Here is a 27,947-nt window from a genome sequence, read left to right on the forward strand (position 1 = left end):
CTGTGGGCCTTCACAGCCTGTTACAGGGATACCTTTACATTTTACATATCACCTCCATTTTCAGAGTCAAAGAATGAACTGAGCAAGAAACCAGTGTGAAAGCAGGTGGCAAGATGAGCTCTGCCTGAAGCCTAGTTTCTTCCTCAGCTTATATCCCAGAAGGTAGTACTCTTAAAAGTTTTATTTTCTAGTCACATGTCCCGCCATAAATATTGTGTGTGCTAATACAATACAGGGACCTTTTATTTGTATTTTATGCAACTGGCTAATAAATCAATGAGAAATAATATGTGATCTGATGAGGAAGAATAACACTTTAAGGTGTAAGTGCAGGTGATACTACAAGAGCAAAGTCATTTATGCATCATTCATCTGAAGTAAAATGTGTTACCTCCATCATTCCCTCATATGTCTTCATGGCATAGTGCTTATGTAATTAAGTACAGGGAAAACTTTACTGGCTACAGAAATAATTCATACTGCATATAATATGAAGTCCTGATCATACTATTGATGCATGCTCATGGCCACCCTTGTTCATGAGAATGGTATTACGTTCATCTGTCATTGTGTTGTATTTTTTACTGTGGTTTTCAAATCATGCCTACATTTGCATGTCAGTCATAAAGAAATTTGTAGAGTATTCTTTCATCATGACTGAATTTGTAATTACTTCCCACAGTTCAATACTAAATCAAGATTTGTGGTTCGTGAGATAAATATGTATTTTTATGAACTTCAGTGTAAATTTAAGTCACATTCCATTAACTACAAGGTCACATGAAAATATTTTTTTTTGCACTTGGCATCCATATGTTCACTTGTGGACATGAAGCCTGGTAAATTATGAAAAGAGTTTTTGTTTGATTAAAAATAAAATTTTTGAATACTGCACTCTGGTAGTACATAAATGAAAGAATAAAAGATTAGTCATCAAATATGTACATTTCTGATCTGACTGGAGTCATGTAGGAAGAATGGAAAGCAATCTTGCCTAGCAGTTTACAGCATAAGCAAGTCTAGGGGGATGAAAAGTGAAGGAAGATTAGAGATGGCATGAAACCATATCAGGTCATAGGGCCCAATGAACTGATTACTGCTTTCAAAATCAGTCTTAAGAAATTGCTCCCATAGAACAAACTTGAGAGAACCATACAAATAATTTCTGTCAAGATAAAAGCAATGTATAATTCACACCAGATGTTGGACAGCCCATCCTATTTTTGTAATTGCTTTTGATATTTTATGGGATGACAGTATTAAAATGGATTGTAAAGAACTAGTTTGAGAAGTTGTGGCTTAGGATAGGAACCTGTGATGGCCTGTTGTGATAATGAATTATGAGGTTTCATAAAAGAGAATTGTAAGATGAGTGAATTTTCGAAAGGACTGTTTCAACTCTAGGAAGCTATCCAGTTTGATGGCTGTTATATGGCTTAGTGCTCAAGTTGTTACCAGACCCATTTTATGAACATATTTGTTTATATTTGTATACTTGACTTATGAGCAGAATGGTTTATAGTTTTACTTGAGTCATTTTATTGACATGTAGCAGATATCTATATCTACATTTGTTTCTGGTGGGTAAACTTTCCACATTGCACACACCATTAAAATTACTACTATTAGATCTTAAATTGTTACGTGATCAATGCCTCAAGTAAACGGGTGAACAAGTATGATGTACTTGTAGGATGTTGGCTTGAATAATGTTGAAATACATTTATATTTTTCATGGTTCAGAAGAAGCGGAGATGGTATCCACAAATTACAATAATTTTTGAGCGGAAGGTATGTTGTAATACAAACATATCCATTAATGCATTGGTTTTTTTTATGTGTGAACCGCATTGTATCAAAAGCGTAGGGACAGTACAATAGGATGCCTACCCAGAAATTCTGTGGGTTCTGTTACAGAGCTCAGATCCCAGTCAATTGCCACTGTATCACTAGGATCGATCGAAACGACTATGCGAACTTCGCGTACGGCACCGTATACCACTGAAGTCTTGTTATTTACTACAATCCTCGCATGAAGCGAGATTTTATTTATCAGTGACAGGAATCGAATGGCACGCGACCTTGAGGTAGTGTCACATGGTCACAGTGTAGCGAAGTGGTGGGTAATGATGAGAAGAGTGTCGTGAAATGGTTTATTGCGAAAGATGTAGTTTGGCAGCTTACAGAAAAGTTGCACAGCGGCAGTAATTTGGAGGATGGCAAGTGCGCTGCAGATAACTACAGGGGCCCCAGAGCCACCCCCACGGAGACGACATTCTTGGTCGAGTAGACGGAGATCGAGTTTGGTTACTATACCTCAGACTCATAGAAGGTCGCTTTATGGACCTCTAGAAACGGTAAATAAAATAATTATGTATATTCACTGTTTTATAATTTACTTTTAGCAACCATATTTCACGATAAGCCGAGTGTTCATGTATTTTGTTGTATTTATTTGTGGGACAAATTTTTGTAAACGGAATATGGCTGTTGAATTAATTTTCGGAATGAAGTAGTGTGTAATTGTGAACAGCGGTAAGGTCCTATACTGTGCCGGAAGTGCTTTGAACAATTTGTCATGCCGTTTAAATAAAGAGATCTCAAAGAATTGGCCCATTAGTGTCCTTGGATGCTTTGGATTGCTCGACTTTGGGAGCATTCAGTAGGATATGACGTCATATGACAGCTAGATTGACAAGTCAGATATGACGACATACGAGTACGGGGAATATTTAGAAAACAAAGTGCGATATAAAGTGCTGGACTATGTACAGGATGTTACAGACTTTAAATTTGTCAGGTGAAATGTAGGAAGTGGCAAAACTTGTTGTGGAAGTTTTGAGACACTGAATTGACTTATTGCGTTACGAAATGGTGGTCAGCTTGTGTTTGTGCACAGTTCCTTGCAAGTAGTTTCATCCTTTTCCCTTGTAAACGACAAAGGGAAACTGTTGAATTTAGAATGATATAAATGCCGTGTGACGATATTCAGAGTAAACTGATGGCTGGAAGAAATGAATACGGTTATATGCCATCGGTTGGAATTGAACATGTAAGTGTTTTAACGTCTGCTATGAGAAGTTAATGTAGTTAGTGTATTATACCTTGCAGGTACTTGTAGCATTAATTACTGGGTGAGAACTAGGGTTGAAGTCGGAATCCAGAAGTGCAACAATAATGTATAAACTTTTTGTCGGCTCCTATTTCCTCTCACCTTTTATGTTAAATGTTTTACAAATTACATGAATGCATGTTAATACCGAAAGTTTACTCATAATACAAATTTAAAATATATCATTGGTGAGACATTTGCTGTTAGTTTACACATATTTATCAAACGTAATTGTTGGAGACGTAAGAATGATGCATATGAGAATAACCAAATTTTAGAACACCTTGTGGGGTTTCCCAAAGTTTTCAGTTCACATGTTTTATGCCGTACAGTGACACTGGTAATATTACTAATTTAGCAGTCATACTGGAAACAGAAAAGTGGAATATAAACTTAGGCATAATTATTAAATGAATTGTTAAATATTTGAACATTGAGTTCCAGTCATCACAACGGAAGAATCTAAATCTATGTGATAGCGTTTAAGCCATTTTGCATACATTTTATCAACCTGAATAAAATTACAGTTCTTGGAAGTAAGATTATGGTCTATTTGTCTTGAATGTTTTCTTTCCCTTTGGCACTACAGCCCCAATTTGGGCCTTGGCCTTCCTCCATGAAACTCTCCATTTCACTTCAGTTTACTAGATTTTAGACATTCAGTAGAACTCCTTGGGTGGGTGATGAGCTTGTCACAAGGCCTCTACCTGTACACAAACACAAAAACGCATGTGCATGCACACACAGACACAAACAAACAAACAAACAAACAAACACTGAACATCCATTCCCTGAGTGGGATTCGAACCCACGATCCCGGCTTCCGAGCGAGCGAACACAGTACATACCGTAGACTAGAATGGTTTAAGACATGGCCTTATATTTTGTGAATGTTCTCTTTTCTTACAGTTTATCAGGTTAGACCAGGCTTTTCCAAAAGATTACTGATGAAACCATTTTGGTCTCAGAAATGTGGGTAGAAGTTCATACTAAAATTTAAACAACAGCTGTGTGAAGGACATTTTTTTGTTTAGAAATAAATGATGTAGAAAATCTTCTAAGGCTTTGTCTATTAAAAAAACTCCATTGCCTGTAGTCCACAAGTGAATTATACCGGCAAAGTGACCACCACTTGTTGGTGAAGTTAGTGCAAAGTTGTCTAGTGGTTGGAGTTGCTGGCTCCAGATCCAGAGGCCCTGGGTTCGATTCCCAGCGCTGCCAGATTTTCTGAGAAGTAGTGGGTCTGGAATGGGTTCGACTCAGCCTTGTGAGGATAATTGAGGAGCTGTTTCAAGGAAATAGTGGCTCCAGTCTAGAACACTGAGATTAACAACCATGGGGATCTGTTGCGCTGACCACATGACACCCTCTGTCTACAAAAGTTGGGACAAGTAGGTTTTGTCTATACCTTATATTAATTGAGATGAGGAGTAAACTTCAGAAGATAATACATAATCCAGTAGTTTATTTTTGTGATATTGTATGATGAAAATTCAGTTTCAGATGGTTTTTGCACTTCTTATATCTGCTGTGTGCTGTCAGTACTCTCTAATAAGAATTCCATAAATTAATGCTGAATTCCACCATTAATTTAAAGAAATTCCTTTACAGGACCTTAAGGAAAAACTAACATGTATTGTTCTCTTGTGTTATGTTTGGATACAAGTGTTTGGGTTTTGGTTCGTGATTAGTCATTTACGTGTTGGTGCAAAGGTTTTTACAAAGGTTTTTTTATTGGCACACATTACAAATGGCCCTGTGTATGGTTATTTCAGCTGTATATTTCAAAATCGTGTGATACTCTGTGAGAATTAATTATTTGATTTGGGGCTGTCACAGTAGTAACTGTGAGGAGCACCAGTAATTTTTCAGTTACAACATTCTCAGCAGTATGGTGAAATAAGCAAAATGCATGTATAATATCCATAAGGTTTGTATGGTCAGTTTGGAAAAATGCATGTTGATCAGTTGATGGGTAAATTGCTGCTGGGCCTCACCAGCACAGTCTTGGTTTCGGGTCTCATCAGTACCCATGACCATATGTTTGTTGTTTCCAAGACTTTTACATGTTTTGAAATTGGGCCTCATTTTTGACAAGAGGAGGGATCTGAATTCTACTGGTCACTCCCTGTCTGATGGGTGTGACTTGAATGGACACAGAGTCAAAGTTATGTTGTGACCGATAGATAGTCTGTTGGCAAATCTGTCTTGGAGTCAAGCCACATCTGGGGCCCAAGACTAGATATTTGTTAATGTCAGATTGTTGAGGGTTTGTTCACATGGAATGCCCTCTCTGACGAGAGAGGACTGGCCTGTTGTTTTCAATTGCAGCTGGCCTTCACTAGCACAGTCATTCTCAGGTCCAAGTCCTGCAGGACCCATGTCCATATTTTCCTGTCTCAGATTCGGGACCCCCCAACCTGGAGGGCTAGGTTCCCATATATACCCCCCAGGAACATAGTGGACATGGAGGGCCCTAGTTATATAGCCTCAGTATGGACCACATAGAAAACCAATTCTGACGCCAAATTATCATGTGTTGGGTATGTAACGCGACAAATAACTTTACGCCGTATTGAATATAGGGAATTTATTTCACTCGCTCTTACAATTACACAATTCACAATTACAGCACTACTGCCATTTGCAGCATCACAATTACTTCTCCTGCTTCCATTCACTCCGGCAAATGCTAGACTGCAACTGATTGGTTACTCAAGTCAAAGTCAAAGTCACATTGCGACTGACGGTCAGTCAGTCAGTAAGTCTTGGTGTCGAGCCCCATCTGGGGCTCATGACCAGATATTAATTTTACCGTTTGACAGTTACGGTTTTATTTTCGTGGGGCGCCCTCTCTGACGAGAGGACGGGTCTGTCTTGTGCATATGCTGCTGGCCATTGCCAGAGCGATCTTTCTCGGGTAGGAGTCCCTTGGGACTCGCGACCATATTTTACTGTCTCAGGTATGAGGCTTCCCTTTTCGTCGCCTCCTACGACTCGCAGGGTCACGGTGGAGGTATTCGACCCCGCCTCCACACGGGGGTGATTGGTTACTCTGGTAATTCTCCTGTTATGTAGCTTCTGCACTGACAACACAGAAGACAGTTACATGATAGCTACCACTGTTGAGTAAACGTCGTGTTTACAGGCGTTGCTGGGGAACGCTGCCGAGAGTTATTTATTGCTGCATAGTAATCATGGTGTCCCCCGTTACATCACAGTGAGAAGTGCTGTTACGTCACCGCGGGGGGCAGAGTGTTTGCTGGCCTGTTACTGTAGTAGCGGCAGTTGCTCTGAAGCTGTTACGTCACTGCTGGAAAGGGGGGGGGGATGTCCCGCATAGCGCAAATACGTCACAGTAATTTCTCTAGTGACTGTTGTGTTTATATTCTTCAACAATTCGTCTGTTGTTGTATCTGTATCCAGTGTTGTAATATGTGTTTACTGAGCCATTGCCTAGCAGCAGATGACTTCCCTTGTTAAAATGTTCCATCATGTCATGGTATGTTATGGATAGAGAAGAGTGATGAAGGTGAAGTCTGTACTTAAGTACTGCACTGTGAAGGCACAGGAAGGAGCAGAGATAAACTGCACATTCTTAACTTTGGCTCCAAGTGAAGGTCATTTATGCTGCAGCCACATCATCCATAGGGAAATAGGCTGTGGTACCTGTTGGGTAGAAGGCTGAGTTGATTCTAGAATTAGTCTGAATATGATGAAAAAGAGGAAAAATTCCTGCCCCTGATGAGAATCGGATTTTGGCAATCAGTTCATAGTCAGTTACTTTTGAAATAATAAATATTGATATATCAGATGCAGTCTGAACACACAGAAGCCCCGTGAAATGATAGTGAGAAAGTTCATATAGAAGTAAATGGAGTTAAAACAGTGTTCATGCCTTGTAATCAGAATTCTGCCGCATCACCTTCTGTAATTTACGAGCACTATTGGAGGTTATGTGCTGATTTCAAATGTCACTATTCATATACTTACATTTTAATGTGTTGTCTCACAAGAAGTTACAAAGGTCAGATCCCCTACAAGTTAAGAACACATCGTCTTCTGGCCTACATAGAAAAACATAGGTATTGTCAACTGCCGGGAAAACGCAATAACAGTGGGCCGCTGGCTGGGAATGCCTTAAGCAACAAACACGTTTCTCCGGAGATGAAAGACAACAGAGGGTTCGTTGGATGACAACGGCAAAACCGAACTGTTGAGAACGGTGTTCTGTACTAAGGGACTCGGACCCGAGAAAGACTGCGCTGGCAAGGACCAGCAGCATATTACAAAACGACAGACCAGTTCTCTCGTCAGAGAGCCCCCCCCCAAAAAAAAACAATGCCGTAACTGTCAAACAGTAATAAAGATCTCGTCTCAAGCCCCAAATGGGTGCTTTATGCCAAGACAGACTGGCCGATTGACCGTCGGTCGTAAAATGAGACTCGGACTCAGACGAGAAGCGTTAGCAGCATTAGCAGTCTTCGAGATATAGCTAGTTGAGTTCTAGCAGTCGCCGAGAACAGTGGAAGTTTGCAGTAAAAGTGATAATAATTGTACTCACAAGTGTAAAAGTGAGCGTTCAATAAACGAATAATCCGAAGCGTGCGTGAATTCATTTGTCGCGTTACATAGGCAACACGTGACATGAGAGGATGACGGCTTTCCAGTCCTCCAGATTCCACTTCTGACATGAGTGCCGCGTGTTGCCTATGGAACGCGACAAGTGAATTCACACAGGTTTCGGATTATTCGTTTATTGAACGCTCACTTTTACACTTGTGAGTACAGTTATTATCACTTTTACTGCCAACTTCCACTCTTCTCGGCGATTGCTAGAACTCAACTAATTATACGCATCTCGACGACTGCTAATGCTGCTAATGTCGAGTCGAGTCTTATGTTACGACCGACGGTCAGTCGGCTAGTTTGGCTTGGCATAAACCACCCATCTGGGGCTTGGGACCAGATATTTATTATTGATTGACAGTTACGGTATTGTTTTTGTGGAGCGCCCTCTCTGACGAGAGGACGAGTCTGTCTTTTGTGTATGCTGCTGGCCCTCACCAGCGCAGTCTTTCACGGATCTGAGTACCTTAGGACTCGCGACCATATTTTACTGTCTCAGATACGAGACTTCCCTTTTCTTCGTCTCCTACGACTCGCAGGGTCACAGTGGAGGTATTTGACCCCTCTTCCACACGGGGCTGCTGCTAATATCAAAGTCAGAGTCACATTGCGACTGACGGACCGTCAGTCATTAAGTCTTGTTGTCGTGTGGAGGCTAATTTTATATTCAACTCCCTTAAGTAGGCCTTATGCGGACTGCTTACAGAACACCGTTCTTCACAGTTCGGTTTCTCCGTTGTCATTGTTGCCTTTCATCTCCGGGGAAACGTGTTTGTTGCTTATGGCATTCCCAGGCAACGGCCCACTGTTAACTGCGTTTTCCCGGTACATGACATCATAAGGAGAAAGAGAGAAGCTCTGTAAGAAGTAGAAGTGAATGCAAATTAAACGTTGTATGTTGTTCATGTCTTGTCAGCATAATGCATAACAGAATCGTGAGATACCACAATAACCAGGGCCCGGACTTTGGTGACCTGAAGATATTTAAAAAATGACCGAAAAAATCCAGAAATCACCTAAAGGAGAAAAGAAAGAACACTTCGCTCCCATGTTATTCACATTTCAGAAAACATATTAAGAAAAATTACCTAAAATGGCCAACAATGACAAGAAATACCCTTAGAAGTCCAAGAATTTACCAAAAAATTACCCCCAAAATGAAAAAAATTACCTTAAACATAAAAATGACAAAAATTACCCATAAACTTTACATTTCTCTAAGCGGCCTCCGTAGTCTAAGGGTAACGTTCCCACCTCATGACTCAAGGTACGCGGGTTCAAACCCGGCGGAGGTCGTGGAATTTTTAAGGGCGGAAAAATTCAGGGAACAAGTCCTCCGGGAGGGACTTTAAGCCGTGTGTCCCGTGTCGTAGATTTACGGCACATAAAAGATCCTCATGTCTCTAGGCAAGTTTCCCGCCCAAGTAGTTTCCAATGCCTCTGGTAGATGAAGCATCAAGGTACCGAGGGCCGACCTCGTTGGCTCAACGGGGCTGATAGCACGCACTCTTGGCAGCGTTCCCCAGCAACGCTTGTAAACACGCAACAGTGAAACGATGTGGGTTGTCCACTGTCCGACTGAGAGTTTATAAGAGTTACTAGTGAGAGGGAGTAACCAGTCAGTTGAATTGTAGCAGTCACCGAGTTCAGTTGTAGCGAGTGAACGTGTGATTAGAGGCGATAGTGTGAGAAGGTATTGGGAGTGTGTAATACAGTGTCACTGGTGTAGCTCCCGTATTGTACTGTGAATAAGTAAATACTATTGAAGATAGAATGAATAGATTATTGTGTAAAAAAAGTAAAAGTAAAGCTATCCCTGTAACAGGCCGTGAAAGCCCATAGGGTTGTGAGACGTTGAGGGTCCTACATTATCTAAACAATCGGCTCACAGATGGCGGTAAGGTTGTCAGCCTTACGCGCCGGCCGCGCTTTACTCCCCATTTCTGTTAGAGGCTGAGTCAACCCCAGGGCCATAATGTGGCTGGAAGGATTAGGTCAATTGAAAAAATCCAGTGACCTCATCGGAACTTGAACCCGCGACCTTCTGCCTTGCAGCATAGTGCCTTAACCAACTACGCTACATTGTATAGGGTTTATAAATTGGGTGAACCCGCAACTGTGTTATAATTAATTGTAGTTACGATTTGTAGGTTGTTAAATAAACCAATTAACAATCCGAAAGGCATCATCAGTAGCAAAACACGTTACAGTATTAAGTCATTATTAAATACAGTGTTGTTAATTGTAATTATTAAACTGGAATAATAGTCTTAATTGAAAAATTAGCTGTTGTATTATTTTTATATAAGGTTTTGTCAAAGTGTGCACATTTAGCGTTTACGCATAGTTACACGCTGTCTGACTTTTTACGAGACTCTTTCTCATCATCAACAAAAACAAAAGAAACTCCGTGGTTTTAGTCCGCAATCGAACTATACCGACCGAGCTACCACCGCTTGACGGCGAAGTTAGTGCCAACTTTGGGGGGTAGAGGGTGTCACATGGCCAGCGCAATGAATCGCCACGGCCGTTAATTTCGGTTTTCTAGACCGGAGCCGCTATTTCCTTGAAATAGCTCCTCAGTTATCCTCACGAGGCTGAGTGGACTCTGTTCCAGACCCACTACTTCTCAGAAAATCTGGTAGCTCCAGGAATTGAACCCAGACCTCTGGATCTGTAGCCAGGAACTCTGACCACTAGATCACAGAGGTGGTTTTTTGTCATCATCAAGATTTTGAAATGCCTCCTCATTGCACTCCCAGACTTGAGTCTGTTCATAGGCTTCTTTGCAAATAACTTATTTATAATTATACTCCTCAGGAAGAAATCCCATCAGTGTGAGATCTGGAGATCATGGTGGGCCACTCAGTCTTCAGTTATTCTATGGAGGAAAGTCTCAATTACAAAAGTGAATAGTGTTTAAATATGTATGGGTGCTCCATCATGTATGAGGTACAGGTCTTCAAAGTTGGTGGCATGTAATTGTAGGTCAGGTACCACAGACTGTATGTCACTTGCAAGTGGGACTTGCCACTTGTTGCCCTCTCAGAAGTGTCAAAACATAAAACGCTAATGAAGGACATAGTACTGCACACAGATACTCCATGTTGTTTAAGGTGGTTTCAATGGATATATGGGGATAGTAACATCCAATTAGTCATGATTGTGTCTGTTAGCATGGTCAGACAGTTTGGGATTTGTCACATCAGAGCATATTATTTTCATCACAGTATCTTCAATGAATACAAACACTCGTTTAAAAGTAGTTCACAAAGTACTGACCTTCTGTCTCTATCAGTCCCACAAGCATGTGTTAATGTCCCACTATAATTCATTTTATGTACCTATTTATACTGGTTTATCAGTTGGTTTTTAGTCATCGGAAGCCAAATATTAATTTGGTAGCAGCATCTGTCTTCTGTTGTTGACATAACTGACCTTCCTCAGTGTAATGTGTTTTTGAAAGAGTTGCCACAGAAATTTTCTCTATCATCTGACTGCCATATTGGTATTTAGAAGCTGAGTTTCAAAAATAGGTATTGGCTGAATAAGGTACTACTTAGTAGCATAACATGAAAGAGATGAATGTTGTTTGCTTTATTCATACAGGGAACTTTGTTTGGTAATTGTTAGTGCTGTAAATCTCTGAACCCACTGTTGACATTTTATATTTGTCTTACAGATGGATGAAACAACAAGTGCACTGAGATTGAGAGTTATAGCAGGTCATGAACTAGCAAAGAAAGATATATTTGGAGCCAGGTAAGAGCCGTAGTAGTTATATTGTTTGTCATTAACTTTCTGGGTTTTTGTACATAGTAACTGTGAGTCACTTACTGATGTAGTAAGAGATTATCTTTGTTTTAATGTTCTTTGTCATTGGAGTATTGTTAATGCTGGAAAATATACAGATAAGAATAGCTATTAATTTGAACATTTCCCGTATCAGATATTCCAGGTGAATGTACTCGTATGAGCAGTGGGTTCATCATCATGCTTTTAGTCAAGTTCTGTTATCCCTGAACGTTCATTACCATGAAGAAAGCAGTCTTCTGGGATTTGGCACCGTGTATATGTGGTGTTAACCGACGTTTCGGAGGAACGTATCGCCCCCATCTTCAGGGTTGAAGAAAAAGTATAAGTAAATCTGCAAGCGACAACACAGTGAGACACGGTCAAACAGACTAAATAAAGAACATACCGTTGAGCAGAGAATGAAGAATGAAGTACAACCCNTACAAAAGCCCACCAGACTCCTTTGGGGAATGCAGTAGCGTAGTTGGTTGAGACACTGTGCTACAAGCCAGAAGGTCGTGGGTTTGATTCCTGTTGAGGTCATTGGATTTTTCAATTTACCTAATCCTTCCAGCCCCACTATTTCCCTAAAGTTGATTCAGCTTCTAACAGAAATGAGTACCAGGGATCTTCCTGGCATAAAGGGCAGCCGGCACATAAGGCTGACATCCTCACTGCCATCTGCGAGCTGATTGTCTATAAAAATGTGGGAGCCTCAACGTCTCACAACCCTATGGGCCTTCACGGCCTCTTACAGGGATAGCTTTACCTTTTTACCTTTTACCAGACTCTCTCATGAGCTAGTTGAATCCACACAGTATTTATTCACTACCCATTTTTAGTATGAACTTCCCATCTGCACCTAAGTCTTCAAAGTGTTGTTTTCAGTTAAGATTTTTAGACCAAGAGTTTGTATGCAATTCTCCATTTCTCCTTGTATGCTATATTTTTTATTCATACCATCTTGAATTTAATCCATTGAAGCCTGAAGCTAAAAATATATTTAAGAACTCATCTTCAACCAGAGAAATTATGTGATGTCTTTATTACAAAGACAATCCAGTTGATGCTGTGAAAAAACAAAATTCTCCTTAGTCTGAGAACTCTATGGAACACACAAATCCACTTTGTTAGGGAGAGTTTCTGAATGCTAAAGCAGGTGATGCATAAGTATCACTGTGCTTTAAAAGGTTAACCCTAATAATATTAGGCAAAGAGGACTATCCTCAGGTGTTTTTCTCCTGTCTTTGTTACATCATCTCCCAAATAGTGATGTCCATAGCCAGTGCTTGAGGTGGAATGAAAATAGAACCAGGATGGTTTTCCCAAAAAAGGTATTGTACATTGCATTTACTGCCAAAGAAGTAACGGGATGCTTTTAAGCCATTTAGAAAAGAACCGGGATGCCTTCCTGCCACATCCCGCCCCACCTCAAGCCCTGTCCATAGCTCAGTTAGAGGACAGGCTGGCAGGCAATAATGAGGTTCTCAAGAATGATATATTTTTTTTTTCAGAATCCTAAGAGACATTAGAATTGTTAACATTGGCGCATTTTTCAGCCTGTATACCAGAATACTTACAAATCCAGATTTTTTGGAATGTAAGAAATAATGCAATAAAATATTTTTGGAAACATTTCGCATTCATTACTGTATTATTCATTATTTTACCTTCAGGATAATAAGTGAAAAGTATTCGGTATTTATGAACAGTTGTACATTTTGTTGGCTCTATGGAATTTGTGATCCAGTTTTTCAGTATATTTTATATTCAGTAACAGATGCTGTTGAATGGAAAATAGTTTGTAGAGGATATTTTATATTTCATTTATTCACCTTCCATACATCCTGTCAATACAAAGATATTGGGTTTTCAGACTTTATCCATCGTCCTGCTTTTAAGATAACTAAGAAAAACATGACGTTTGGGAAACTGGATCTGTTTTCATCCTCAGGTGAGGGAAAACACCTATTCTGTTGGGTCCCTTAGAAAGAGTTCTAGTTCTCCTTTCTATTCCATGCCGTGGGTTCGTGGACCTGGTTATTTGTTTGGTTTCGTGACATAAATTTCTACGGCTCTACCTACCCTGGTTCCACGCTTGTACATGTTTGGAACAATTTGTAATGTATATTTTTCTTATTAGCTCTCATGGACTTGGTCTGGTCTCAGGTATTTGTAAGCTTTGTGTTTGTGCAATCGGTTGGCCAGTGATGGAGGCTATCTCTTTATAAGGGACCCAGCAGAATAGGTGTTTTCCCTCACCTGAGGAAGGAAACAGATCCAGTTTCTGAAACGTCATGTATTTCTTAGTTATCTTAAAACCAGGAGGATGGATAAAGTCGGGAAACCCAATATCTCTGTGTGCTATACACAGTTTTATAGAAGTCTATTAATTAAAAATTCAGTAGTTAAAACACAATGTCATTAATGAGTTTTGTATAACATACATTAATTATATAGTAAATTGAAATAAAGACTAGTATATAGTGATATAAAGATTGTGTATATCTAAAATAAGCATCTAAAAGCCAGAACACACACTGGCAATCTTGTCTTCTTTTAATTGTAAAGCAGGACAGCTACTCGCATCTTAAAAAGATTTATAACCAAAATATTCCTGTAAAGAATAAAAAGAATGTATATATAAAAATTGTTTTAATTGTACCTCAGAACTCTTAGTGTCACTCGATATATCCTTAATATGTTGTGGTAGATTATTATAGACCTTTGTTCCAAAACAATAAACTCCCTTTTAGCATTTACTCAAATTTACAAGAGGCTGATGGAGAGTATTTTGCTGTCTGGTATTTATTCTATGAATCTCTGAATTTACTATGAATTTGTTTCTGTTTTTTATCACAAAGAGCATAACAGATAGTATGTACTGAGATACCAGAGGTAAGATTTCTAATTCTCTAAATAAGTTCCTGCACGAATCATATATTTGGAGAAGAAATCCTTCAGAAATGTTCCACTTTAAACAAGCCTTGCTATTAATTTACAGAATTTGATAGACTCTTATTCCATCATAAAATCTGATTGTGGGGAATTATAACTGTTTGTCCATATGATGGAATTTAGATTCCCATGGTTTTCTGGCTTTTCATGCTGTGTAGTTTGGAGGAGCAGAGATTCTGCTTGCTGACTTCTTTTATTGATTTCTTGCTAGGCTTAATCTTTGACCCTGAAGATGAAGGAAGTTTGTTCCTCTGAAATGCCAGACTTTATTCAGAGCTGCACAATGTTAAAACCCAGAATGACATTCTCTTCATGTTTGTTCATATATTTGTTATGAGAGTTGTTGACAGTGTCAGAATTTCCTGATGTACGTATAGGTCATACCGAAAGTCATGATTAATTTTTTTTTTGCATGCAACCTGGGAACGAAAGAGAGTAGGGTTGTAGGTGGAACCAGCTGTTGTGTTAACCTTGAGTGTCTTGTGATGTCAGTAGCTTGCATCACATGACCAGTATCACTCCTAACAAAATGGCTGACAGTGATATGTCGTTTCGCCAGCATGCTGTCATCGAATTTCTTGTGAAAGAGGAAATCCCTGCTGCAGAAATTCACCAGAGACTTAGCATGCTTATGGAAGTGTGCATGGGTGCAAGCAGTGTTCGAAGATGGGTGAAATATTTTAAAGATGGGAACACCAGCATTGAAGATGAGCCTCGGAGCGGTCGTCCTCGAACAGCCTCAACTGAACACAACAAGGCAAGAGTGGATGAGATAATTGAAGATGACAGGTGTGTGCCTGTGGACACAATATCCTGAAAACTGAATAGAGCACAGTGCAGTACAGGAGATGATTGAAAGCTTGGGCTATAGGAACGTTTGTGCTCGTTGGGTCCTGCGGTTATTGACCGAAGACCACAAAGGTCACATTGAAAGCAATTGCCCTGATCTGGCACCCTCCGACTATGATCTTTTCCGATTTGTGAAGGATCAGCTGTGTGGACAACGTTTTGAGACAAGGGAGGCAATTCAGAAAGCAGTGCGTCAGTGTCTTCGGATGGTTGGAACAGAATTTTACTGAAGGGGAATTTTCAAACTCCAAGAATGCTGGGAGAAATATGTACAAAGAAGTGGCGATTATGTGGAAAAATAAAGAAATGTCTCTAGATTGAGGTGGTGTACTTGGTTTCTCAATAATAAAGCATGTTATTTTACAAAAAATTGTTGCTCATGACTGTCAGTACGACCCTCGTATATACATGTGTCTTCAGCAAAGAGACATAGGTAAGCACCAGGTTTTTGAGGGGTATAATTTATATACAGAGTGTTCCAGGAGGAAGGGTTAATATTCTGAGAGATCATGATATTGGTCATTCCAAACAAAAAAAGTGTATACGTTCATGTGTTGAAAATTTTACCAGATCTGCTTCTGCGTGTCCAAAAAAGCCTTATAGGCTTTGTTAACGACCTTGTCCAACTGCTTTTGCCATGTCAGTCCTTTGGCTAATTCTAGACCAAGGTACTTGACATCGCTGGAGAGCTGGATTGTCTTATTGAAGAGGGTCGGTTCCTTAAGGCCCTTTATATTTCTCTTCCTAGTAAACGGTATAATTACCATCTTATTGGGATTGATGGAAAGACTTGTTCTTTCACACCATCTTTGGACCATGTACAGAGCTGTTTGAAGATGCTCCAATATGGTCGAAAGGAATTTTCCATTTATGAGGATTGCTATGTCATCGGCATATCCTACTGTATAATACCCATCATCATTAAGTCCCCACAGGAGATCGTCAACGACCAGGCCCCACAGCAGATGTGAGAGTACACCCCCCTGCAGACAACCCCTAGATGTGGACGCCCCCAGGGTTTCTCCTGATAATGTAGCAGCTAAGGTTCTGCTTTCCAGCATAGCATTGATCCACCTGCATATTGCAGGCTCTATGGCATGCTTTCCAGTGACCTGTTTGATTATATCAAATGAGGTTCTATCGAAAGCTCCCACTATGTCAAGGAATGCTCCTAAGGCCATATCCTTAAACAGGAACCAGCTACGATGGGTGGTAGGACTACTTACAGGACACTCTCACCTCAAAGGACACCTCTTCAAACTGGGACTAAGTGATAGTCCCACTTGTGAGAGGTGTCAAGAAGAAAATGAAACAGCCACACACATCCTGTGTGAATGTGAGACCTTAGCTTATTTAAGATTACGTCACTTGGGTCAGTACTTTATGGAACCAACTGACTATTTCGATGCCCCCACATACAAAATCCTGCACTTCATTCAAAACGCAGGGTTGAGCTTATTTAAGATTACGTCACTTGGGTCAGTACTTGGGAAGCACAATAGACCGCTGTAGGTCACAGTGCAAGGGCCGAGAAGGCCCACCCCTCATTCATTCATTCATTCATTCATTCATTCATTCTTGAATAGCTTGTCTGTTGTGGACAGGAGGCTAATCAGATATAAATTGTTAGGGAATTTTGGGTCCTTACCGGGTTTTGGTAATGTTATAACTTCCTGCCAAGTCTTTGGAAAATGGGACAGCCGAAAACAGTGATTAAATAAATGTGTAAGATGTACCAGTGGTCTTCTTGGAAGGTGTCTGAGGTATTCGTTAGGAGTACCATGAAGTCCAGAAGCCTTTTTCAATTTAAGTGACTTTAGTAATTTCTGTTTTTAGAGGGCATGGGCGTGTCATCTACAGATGTGAGCAGAGCTTGGACTCTTAGTCTGCACCCATTGCTCATGGTTTCTGTCACACAGGTCATTATATGTAAACTGGTTTTATAAAAAGCTGCGGTTGCATTGGCTCCTTCAGAGTCAAAGTTATGTTACATCCGATGGTCAGTCAGTCAGTCTATCTGTCTTGGTGTCAAGCCCCGTGTAGGGCCCAAGACCAGAGTCTTATAACTGTCAGACATGCAGTTTTGTCGATGTGGGGCACCATCTCTGATGAGAGGACAGTCATTTACGGTGGGCAAGATCAGTAGTACATGTGATGTGTATTTACAATTATGTGTGTCGGCATTCTGCATAGTATGAGGGTCGTACTGAAAGTCATGAGCAACAATTTTTTGTAAAGTAACATGCTTTATTATTGTCAAGCCAAATACACCACCTCAATCTACAGACCTTTCTTTATTTTTCCACATAATTGCCACTTCTTTGTACATATTTCTCCCAGTGTTTTGGAAGTTTGAAAATTCCCCTTCTGTAAAATTTCATTCCAGCCATCCGAAGACACTGATGCACTGCTTTCTAAATTGCCTCCCTTGTCTCAAAACGTTGTCCATGCAGTTGATCCTTCACAAATCCGAAAAGATGGAAGTCGGAGGGTGCCAGATCAGGGCTATAGGAGGGGTGTGGAAGAACTTCCCACCCCATCTTTGCAGTCGCTTCCAATGTGAGGCGAGAGCAGCATGGGGGCAGGCGTTGTCAGGCAGGATGATGATGTTTTGTCCCGGACGTTTATCGCGCAATGCACGGCGGAGCTTGTGCAGCATCTAGACATAACGAGCAGCATTGATGGTTTGCCCAGGTTCCAGGAATTCGGCCAGAATAAACCCCTCTGCATCCCAGAAGACTGTGCCCATCACCTTTGCAGCTTATGGCACTGTCTTTGCCTTCTTTTTAGATGGAGGATGCAAATGGTGCCATTCCATTCTCTGCCGTTTTTGTTTCAGGTTCGAAATGGTGAAACCAGCTTTTGTCACCATACAGAGCAAAAAATCATCGCCTTCGTGTCGATATCTCTGCAGCAGTTCTGAGATGATGGCTTTTCGCTGAACTTTGTGGTCTTCGGTCAATAACTGCAGGACCCAGTGAGCACAAACTTTCCTGTAGCCCAAGCTTTCAATCATCTCCTGTACTGCACTGTGCTCTATTCCAAGTTTTTGGGCTATTGTGTCCACAGTCACATGCCTGTTATCTTGAATGACCTCATCCACCCTTTCCTTGTTGTGTTCAGTTGAGGCTGTTCGAGGACGACCGCTCCGAGTCTTATCTTCGATGCTGGTGTTCCCATCTTTAAAATGTTTCACCCATCTTCGAACACTGCTCGCACCCATGCACACACTTCCATAAGCACGCTGAAGTCTCTGGTGAATTTCTGCAGCATGGATATCCTCTTTCACAAGAAATTTGATGTCAGCACACTGGTGAAATGACATATTGTTGTCGGCCATGTTGTTAGGAGTGATACTGGTCACGTGATGCAAGCTATTGACGTCACAAGACACTCAAGGTTAACACAACAGCTGGTTCCACCTACCACCCTACTCTCATTCATCTGCTGTTCCCAGCTTGCATGCAAAAAAAGTTGCTCATGACTTCTGGTACAACCTATGAAAGTTGTCAAACTTCTGATTCCTTGTGGATACTTACTATTTACAGTTTGACACATAACTTTAAAATATGTGTGTGTGTGTGTGTGTGCGCGCGCGCATGTGACTGTATGAGGCCTGTGTCGGTCTACGCTTGACACAGCAGATCATGCCCTAACTCATGTTACAATGGCTCCCTAGTCACTTGAACAGTCATATGCCAGACCATCACCAAGTTTCAGCCTCTGATACTTTCTGCGTTGGGCTTCACCTTTTGCAGCGTTGCAAACATCTGCATTTTCATAATTTTGTATAACTTGTATGACTCTGCTTGTTGCATGCACAATTTTGTTATGTATTCATAAATATATGATACTTGGAAAGCCATCGTGGTAGCATAATTGGTTGAGGCACTATGCTGCAAGTCAGAAGGTTGCTTGTTCGATTCCCAGTGAGATCATTGGATTTTTCAATTGACCTAATTCTTCCACCCACACTATGGCCCTGGGGTTGACTCAGGACCTCAACATTATCTGTGAGCCAGTTGCCTAAAAAACGTGGAAGCCTCATCGTGCAACCCTATGGGCCTTCAAGGCCTGTTACAGGGATAGGTTTACCTTTGAATTGGGAAGCCATATGCAACTCGTGTATCGGTGTGCACCTTGAATATTTATGGTTCTGTCACTGGCTATTTGGTGTACTTATATAGCCTTGGCATGGACCTTACTAGAAAACACCATGTAGTTGTTTGCTAACTGTTGCTATGAGTCTCTTTCAGTCATAATGTCACAGCATTCTTTCCTGTGTACTGATACGTGTATCTGCCTGATCAACAGTGCTTAAAAATACTAAAAATAAATATAAATAAATAAACTGTTAAAGAGTTATATCTTCTGGGATATAACGCTGTGTAGTCTGTTGATTTTTTTTTTTAATTCGCATAGTGGGGGGTATAGTCGAACTGGGTCCACTTGGCACGGCGGCCACTGATTGGTCAATCGTAGCCTGCCCTGGGTGATTATGATGATGGAGAGTTTGGTGGAATGAAGATTGGCGGGGGAAACGGAAGTACTTGGAGAAAATCCTCCCTAGCGCCACTTTGTCCACCACAAGTCCCACTTGACCACACCTGGGATCGAACCTGGGCCGCCATGGTGGGAATCCAGTGACTAACTGCTTGAGCTATGGCGTGGCCTAATCTGTTGAAAGTCAACTGACGTTTCAAAGGAACTTGTCACTTCCATCTTCAGTGTCTAAGAAGAAACCAAGCAAGAAACCAGAGTGAAAGCAGGTTGACTTTTGACAGATCACATGTCTTATATCCCAGAAGATAGAACTGTCCATAACCATTGCTGTTATAAATATCAAATTCTACAGACTGTTAAATTGCATCAGTATTGTATACAATAATAGAATCATGTAGTTTCGTACTTTTCTAAGTTATATATTAGGCATCATGTGAACTCAGCTAAAAATTTAAGTGACATATTTAATAAGCACTTTTAATGAAGTTTCTTTGACAAGAAAATCTCCCCATTGTAAAGAGGAAGAAAGAGTTAACAACACATTTTTGGAAATAGAAGGATACTTTTATGGGTTGCACAGAGTTAACTGGTAGACCATACATGGTGTGTCCAGGATCCTTTAGGACTAATTTTTTTAAAATTTGCCCTGCAATGCCATCTGTTGACGAGTTGTGGTGTTAAGATTCTTGAAGTTTCAGCTGTGGCTGTCTATAATTTCAAAGCGCAAGCATCACTGCATCATGTGTTCTGACCTTGAATGTAACAGTACTGTTCTGACGCTTGTCGGAAAATGGCAGTCGAACAGAGAGCCAACATCAAATTTTGTTTGAAGTTAGGCAGAACAGCTGGAGAAGCATACAAAATGATGAAAAGTGGGTATGGTAGTGATTGAGTTGCTTGAACATTTTTCAATGGTATGCTGTATTTCTTGATGGCAGAGAGGACATTGAAGATGCTATACGTGCATCAAAGCCGAGAACAAGTTGCACTGAAGAAAATGTGAAAAAAGTGACTGAAATGCTTGCATCAGACAGGTGTGTTTCTGCAAGACTCATCGAGGAGCTTTTGGGAATACCAAAAAGTACTGTGCATCAAATTTTGACTGATGATTTGGGCAAACAGTAGGTCTGTGCGCGGTTTGTACCACATGCGCTGTCAGGCAATGAAAAACATGCCCCACCCCACAAATCGAAAATCGTGGGCGATTTTTTGGCCAGAAAAGGGATCACAGTCCTTGATCATCCTCCGTATTCATCAGATTTGGCTCCAGTAGATTATTGGTTGTTCCCAAAAGTTAAATTGGCTTTGAAAGGAGACCATCATGACACCATCCAGGACATCCAAAGGGAATGTACTGCAGTTTTAAATGTGATTCCACAAAAGGAGTACAGTAACTGTTTTCGAAAACTTTTCAACCGATTCCAGCTATGTATTGATTCAGAAGGAGACTATTTTGAATATAAAGAGTGAAATTTTGAAAATAATTCACGTCTTGTATTTTTAACAAACACAGTCCTAACAGAACCTGGACACACTGTGTATGTGTGGCTCACGTGCCATGAAGTAGAGATCTTTACTGTAGTATGTCATCTAATCTTCATTCTTATATCAAATAGTATTATAATATATCAACTGAATTATTACTGATACAGCAGTCATAAAATCAGGTATTGAAAGTCATTCCATCTTAAATTTTAAGCACCGTATATTCTTAAAGGAAAGACTGTCGAAGTGCAAGGGTCATTTAACATCCTCACTTTTAATCTAATCTAAAAGTTAAGACAGTTTTGTTATGATTGCTCTATTTTTTTATGTTATATTCTCATGGTGGTTCAGTACATTAATTTGCGTGGGTGAACATAAAAGTTATAGAATTATATACAGTTTTTCTTTGATGAAAGTGTTGTTATATCCAATACATCACAGCATTTGTGTATTTGGTATTAAAGTGGATCACAGAGTGCTTTATTGACATCAGATATTTTTGTTGCAAGTTCACTGAAATTGTTCTGGCAGTAGATTTTATTTTCCAAATTCATTTGTGATGTTCATAGCTGCAGTAATTTCCCATTTAAATTTTATCAGGCTACACGTTGCTTCATTATTACAGTACTGATTCTCCTTTTAGTTGCTACTAAGTTATGTGTCAGTGCTTACAAATTATCTTTGACTTTTGAACCGTAAGATAAGACTTCTATGCTATTTAACTTTTGACGAAAATAGTACTTCCCAAGCTGTAGCTTGAAGTTGCAGGCACAAACACACTGGTTCAAATGGCACACCGCTGTGTTCAGATTTGGCTGCTAGTGCTTAAGTAGCTGAAGATTTAAATCTGGACAGTAAAGAATAATTTTATGTCTTTAGTAATATTGTTACAATTTTAGTGAGTAGAGATGATGGCTGGATTTATTTCACTTTTTGAACTTTACAGTTCACTGTTACACACACATTAATGTCCACTGTCACGTCTTCACTGCCGTTGCATGGTAGTGGCTTCTAGTGGTGGACGTTCCCTTTTCTCTGGTTTCCTGAATAGTCCCCGGCCTCAGCTACACGCTTCTGACATCAACAGCTGACAAGGACTGAACTGCAGCAGTCCTTGAACTCACTCCCTGAAACAGAGTCAGAGTCAGAGTTACTTTATGACTGGTGGTTTACCACCAGTCAGTCAGTTTGTCTTGGCATCAAGCCCCTTGAGGCTCACTGCCAGAATTATTTTCTCTGCATCTGAACCCTTGCTGTAATAGCCCTTATGTAACATCATCTGACGAGAATAGCCCTTATGTAACATCATCTGACGAGAGGATGGGTTTGTCTCTTATGAATGGGCTTTACCTTTGTCAAGTGTACATATTGCACATACCGTATGTCCAAAAAGTATCCAACTTTATTTTTTTCCGCTGTAAGTAATGGCCAAAGGGGTGGGGAAACTGAGCGTAGTGGTAGAAGGGACTTTCATGCGCATGCGTGATTTTTTACTGACTCGCAACACTGCCGGATGCGTCTGTGGCTGCCAGATAGCGAAGTGGTGTAACACGTGTTCGTCGCATTCTCGTTTCGCTCAAGATGACAGAACGCTTGGAGCAGCGGTACTGCATTAAGTTTTGTCAGAAACTTGGGGATACCCAAGTGGAAACAATTCTCAAAATTCAGCAGGCTTTCGGCGATGATGCAATGGGGGTCACTCAAATTAAAGAGTGGTTCAGCTGCTTTAAACATGGCCGTATGTCGGACAGTGAGCAGCATTCGAGGAGACCGTCAATGCTGATGTCATTGAAAAAGTGCGGACACTGATCATGGAGGACTGTTGTTTGGCCATCTGTGAAGTTGCTGATGAGGTTGGGATCAGCAGAGGTTCAGCAAACACAATTTTAACTGAGGATTTGGGCATGCGAAGAGTGGCGGCAAAATTTGTGCCCAAGCTGCTTTCGCCGGAACAGCAACAACTCCACCTTGAGGTCGCGCAGGACGTGCTGGAGTGCGTCAACAGGGATCCTGAGTTCCTGAAGACTAATAACTGGTGATGAGTCGTGGGTGTACAGATATGACCCAGGAACCAAGGTCCAGGCATCACAATGGAAGCATCTGACATTCCCGAGGCCCAAAAGAGCACGACCGGTTCGGAGCAATGTGAAGGTGATACTGACTGTTTTTTTTTTTATTACCGGGGTGTTGTACATCATGAGTACGCGCCACTAGGCCAGACTGTCAATAAGGAGTACTACCAAGAAGTCCTCCGTCTTTGTGATGCAGTTCGGCACAAGAGACCAGAGCTGTGGGACGCACGCAACTGGCAGCTGCATCATGAGAACGCCCCAGCTCATTCATCACACCTGATCCAGGGTTTCCTGGCCAAGCACGGCATTCTGCAGGTTCGCCAGGCTCCCTGCTCTCCTGACATGGCTCCATGTGATATCTGGCTGTTCCCGAGATTGAAGACACCGCTAAAAGGCTGCCATTTTGACAGCTGCGAGGACATCATACAGAACACAACAGCGCAGCTGCATGCCATTCCAAAAGAAGCCTTCCAGAATTGCTTCCAGCAATGTTAGGACCGCTGGGCTAAGTGTGTGCAGTCACAAGGGGCCTACTTTGAAGGCGATTAGGTGTTGTAACCACACAGATACAGAACTTTTTTTTCCCGGCCCAAGGTCAGATACTTTTTGGACAGAGTAGTATAGCATATTATTGAAAATTCTTCCTTGTGCACTATATACAAGTCCTCTGTAAGTCCAGGCTTTGCAAAGCAGATCATGTCTATTTTACACTACTATGGCAGCTTAGTCACTTGAATGGTCATAAGCTTGACCACCGTCAAGTTTAATCCTCTTGTATTTTCTATGATTGGCTTCACCTTGTCCTATGCTGTGAATATGTTCATTCTCATGATTTTGTATGACTTTGGCCTCTAACAGAAATGAGTACCAGTAAAATTCCTGGGGGTAAAGGGTGCCCGGCACATAAGGCTGACAGCCTCACTGCCATATGTGAGCCGATTGTCTAGAAAATGTGGGTGCCTCAACATCTCACAACCCTATGGGCCGTCACTGCCTGTTACAGGAATACCTTTACTTACTTTATGTTATGGTTATTTGAGAAATATTATACCCTTTATTGTGTTATCCAGTAACTGCTTCTGGTATGTTGTAACATAAAATATTAGAATTACGCTTGTTATCTTCACATTGTGTTACAAGTAATCTCCTGTATATAGTAGAACATTCAGGTTCAGTGTTAGTATAATATTACATAATAAAATTATGTGAATACGGTAGATCTTGAAGCGCTTGATGGTTGGCCTGACTTTTGTCTCCTTGTTTCAGTGATCCTTATGTAAGGATAGACCTCAATACAATTAATGGAGATGTAACTGTTGATTCAGTTCTCACAAAAACGAAGAAAAAGGTAATACATGAATTGTATCATACTATTTCAGATTCTACATATTATTTAAGAACAATTTTTATCTTGCTTAGATCATCTGATTTTGTAATACAAGTGATTTTCTATTAAAATCAGTTAATGAAACTACCACTCATCTGTGCGTGTTCATTTTGGGTGTTAGGTCTTAATATCAAGCATTACAGGTTTTCCTGATGAAAGGTATCCAAAATAAAATAATTATATCTCAGAACCTTATTATTATACACATTTATGGGTTACACTATTACAAAAGGAAAGTATCAAAGTTTTTTTTCTGAGTATATAACTTTCTCAATAAATTTCAATGTGAGCTCCCTTGGTGGCACGACAAATATCCAGATGATGTTTGATGTTGTTCCACATTGCTTGAAGCACATTTAGTGTTACCGTTGCCACAGTGTCCCTTATGCAGGCTTGCAGGTTTTGTAGGTCATTGAACTTAACCTGGTAGACAATTTTCTTTACATAACCCCACAAGATAAAATCCAATTGGGTTAAATCTGGTAACCTAGGAGGCTGAGCGATTGGTCCACCTCTACCAATCCATCTCCTAGCCATCTCTCTGTCCAGGTGATTCCTTACATGGTGGCAGAAATGTGGCAGTGCCCCATCTTGCTGGAGGTGTGGGATCGTCGATGTTTGAAATGACAACCACTTGAAACTCTGAACACTTGTATATATATTGAATTGTTTAAATTGAATTTACAAATAGCAGAACACGGAATATATGTGGAATGTTCAAGCGTTAGCTGGCCCTCTAAGGGCAGTTTGTTCTACCGCAATTTCACTCCTCTGTAGTGGGCAGAGTCTTACGGCCGTTTAGCTGGCCGGTCTGGACAGTGATGCAGTGCTGCGCACGCCAGTAGGATCGGCTAGCTCAGCCAGTTGCTGGGATTGCGGAAGATGCGTTTGCTGGAGACTTGCTGCTGCTTCTTCGGTTGCCTGGTTGCTGGAGGCCTGGGGCAACTAGAGCTGAAGTGAGAAGCTGATGTCTCTGACGACTGATCACAGTTGAGAGTTGATGGCTGGAATGTGCTGAGCCAAATGTGTGTTCTGCTCTTCTGCTGTCATGTTACAACTGACGGTCAGTCAGTCTGTCTGTCTTGGTGTCGAGCCCCAGCTGGGGCTCATGACCAGATATTTCTTTTGAATGAAAGTTACTGTCTTGTCTATGTGGGGCGCCCTCTCTGACAAAAGGTCGGGTCTGTCAATTGTCAGTCAGTCTGTATTAATATGTCCACTGTCTGTATTTACATAAATTTACAATACTGCTCTTGTTGGGCTCCACCTTTTATACCATGCTCGGTGGGCTAAGCGAAACTTGCATTTGAGGAGCAACAATTTGCAGAGTGCTGATTGGCTAGCGAAAATGAGGAGTGGAAATTTGCAGTGTGTGCTTGTATAGATATGAATAAAATGTCCGGCAATGCGATATTCACTAAGGAGTGAGTGTTGTCTAAAAGACCGGTGGAAACAGCGTGCTATGTGGGATGTCCCCCACAGAGGATAGTTCAAGATCATAGTTGGGGCAGTGCATACAGCTCTTGCATGTCCAAGTACAAACGTCTGGTCACAATCTTTTCTGAAAAGAAACACGGTCCAATCAACTTGCTATGCATTAAGCCAGCTCACATGCTCGCTTTGGAGCTGCCTCTCTCCCACTCACATGTGACGTGTGGATTTTGACTGCCCCAAATCCTGCAGTTGAACCTGTTTACAACTCCAATGACATGGAATGTCACCTCGTCTGAGAAGCACACTTGATGGAGGAAATCGGGTGACGGGTCAATTCTTTCTAGTGCGTCCACAGCAAAGTTTTTGCGTGCTACAAGGTTTTAGTGTATGAATAATTTGAATCTTATAGGTTCTTAAGTAGAGTCTTTTGTGTAGCATCTTGTGCGCTGTTGAACGTGGAATTTGTAACTGCCAGCTAGCAGCATGAATTGATTTGCACGGAATTTGCTGGAATGCCTCTCTAATATGATTGACATTTTCTTCAGAGGTCTGTGTCTTTCCAGGAGATTTTACACACAACAGACAACTCTAGTCCTCAGTTTGTTCTCCCAGAACTGAATGCTTTTCTGTGTAGGAGGTTGGTGTCCATATTGCATTCTAAAACGACGCTGGTTAGGTGTAAGCAATTGCAACTCTGCTAGTCACAACACGCATTGAATCTGTTCATGTGGTTTTGACATCGTTACTTAGCTCACCAAAGGTCACAAGCTCTGCACATGTGGGTAAGCCAAGCATGGAAAAAACTTCAGAGTTATTCCTTTCCAATGACATAAACAGGATACATATATGACAGTTTGTTTCCGAGATGTTAATTTTTTATTTTGGTTACCTTTCACTTGGAAACTCTGTATATCGTGAATTTGTTGATGAAACTAAACATTAGTCTTTATTTTGCAGACCCTGAACCCTGAGTGGGATGAAGAGTTTATATTTCGCGTAAGTTATTAGATTATATGACTATGTAAAAAAATGGAATCATATCTAAACAGATTTTGGAAAGTGTATTTAGATTGTCTCCAATCAGGAGTATGCCTTACCTCTCTAGTTCATATTTTATTTGAGTATGCTGTTGGATAAATCTATGATCAGTGAATACTGAATTGGAAAGGATGTAGAATTGTAAGTACTTGCTCAGGATGTTGCTGTAGAGACTGAGAGAAAAACAGAAAATCTTCAGTTGAGTTGTTTGGCATCACAGCAAGTGGAATGTGTTAACACTTGAGCCTCCTTACTTGGTCCTTTCCACTGTAGTTGTTTGAAATTTTGGTTTGAATTTCCAATTATAAAATGTGGAAATTGTCATATTTCTTTCATTAGAAATACATTGTGCAGGTGAAACCAACAGAACATAAACTTGTATTACAAGTTTTCGATGAGAACCGGCTGACTCGTGATGATTTCTTGGGAATGGTGGAGTTAAATCTTCTTAATCTACCTAAGGAGCAAGAAGGAAGAACTATACCATCCAAGCAGTATATTCTCCGTCCTCGCAGGTTTGTAACAACTGTACTTGAGGAAGTCATAAAATTTTAATTATCACCCAGAAGAAACAGAGACACAGGTGCAAGAAATTGTATGTGAGTTAATCCTCTACATATACTTCCTCTAAGGCCACACATTTTCTCCAACGATGCATTAGCTGCTGGATACCTTTGAGATAGAA

At 40.8% G+C, this 27,947-nt stretch overlaps 1 protein-coding gene across 3 annotated transcripts in view; it reads left to right on the forward strand.

Moving 5' to 3' along the window:
- The first annotated feature begins 2,073 nt into the window (after positions 1 to 2,073).
- The window catches only part of LOC111869524 (E3 ubiquitin-protein ligase Nedd-4), a 75,053-nt gene continuing 49,179 nt past the window's right edge, over positions 2,074 to 27,947 (forward strand). Inside the window, exons 1-5 of one of the 3 annotated variants that reach the window (XM_023861118.2) lie at positions 2,074 to 2,357; positions 11,424 to 11,503; positions 24,670 to 24,751; positions 27,182 to 27,220; positions 27,617 to 27,777. In XM_023861118.2, the coding sequence (XP_023716886.1) occupies positions 2,217 to 2,357; positions 11,424 to 11,503; positions 24,670 to 24,751; positions 27,182 to 27,220; positions 27,617 to 27,777 (503 nt within the window). In that variant the 5' untranslated portion in view covers positions 2,074 to 2,216. Of the gene's footprint in view, positions 2,358 to 2,408; positions 3,053 to 11,423; positions 11,504 to 24,669; positions 24,752 to 27,181; positions 27,221 to 27,616; positions 27,778 to 27,947 lie in introns of those variants that run through there. The other 2 variants (XM_023861119.2, XM_023861121.2) reach the window with 2 other exon arrangements.

Source organism: Cryptotermes secundus, unplaced genomic scaffold, assembly GCF_002891405.2.
Source record: "Cryptotermes secundus unplaced genomic scaffold, Csec_1.0 scaffold139, whole genome shotgun sequence".
Lineage (NCBI taxonomy): Eukaryota > Metazoa > Arthropoda > Insecta > Blattodea > Kalotermitidae > Cryptotermes > Cryptotermes secundus.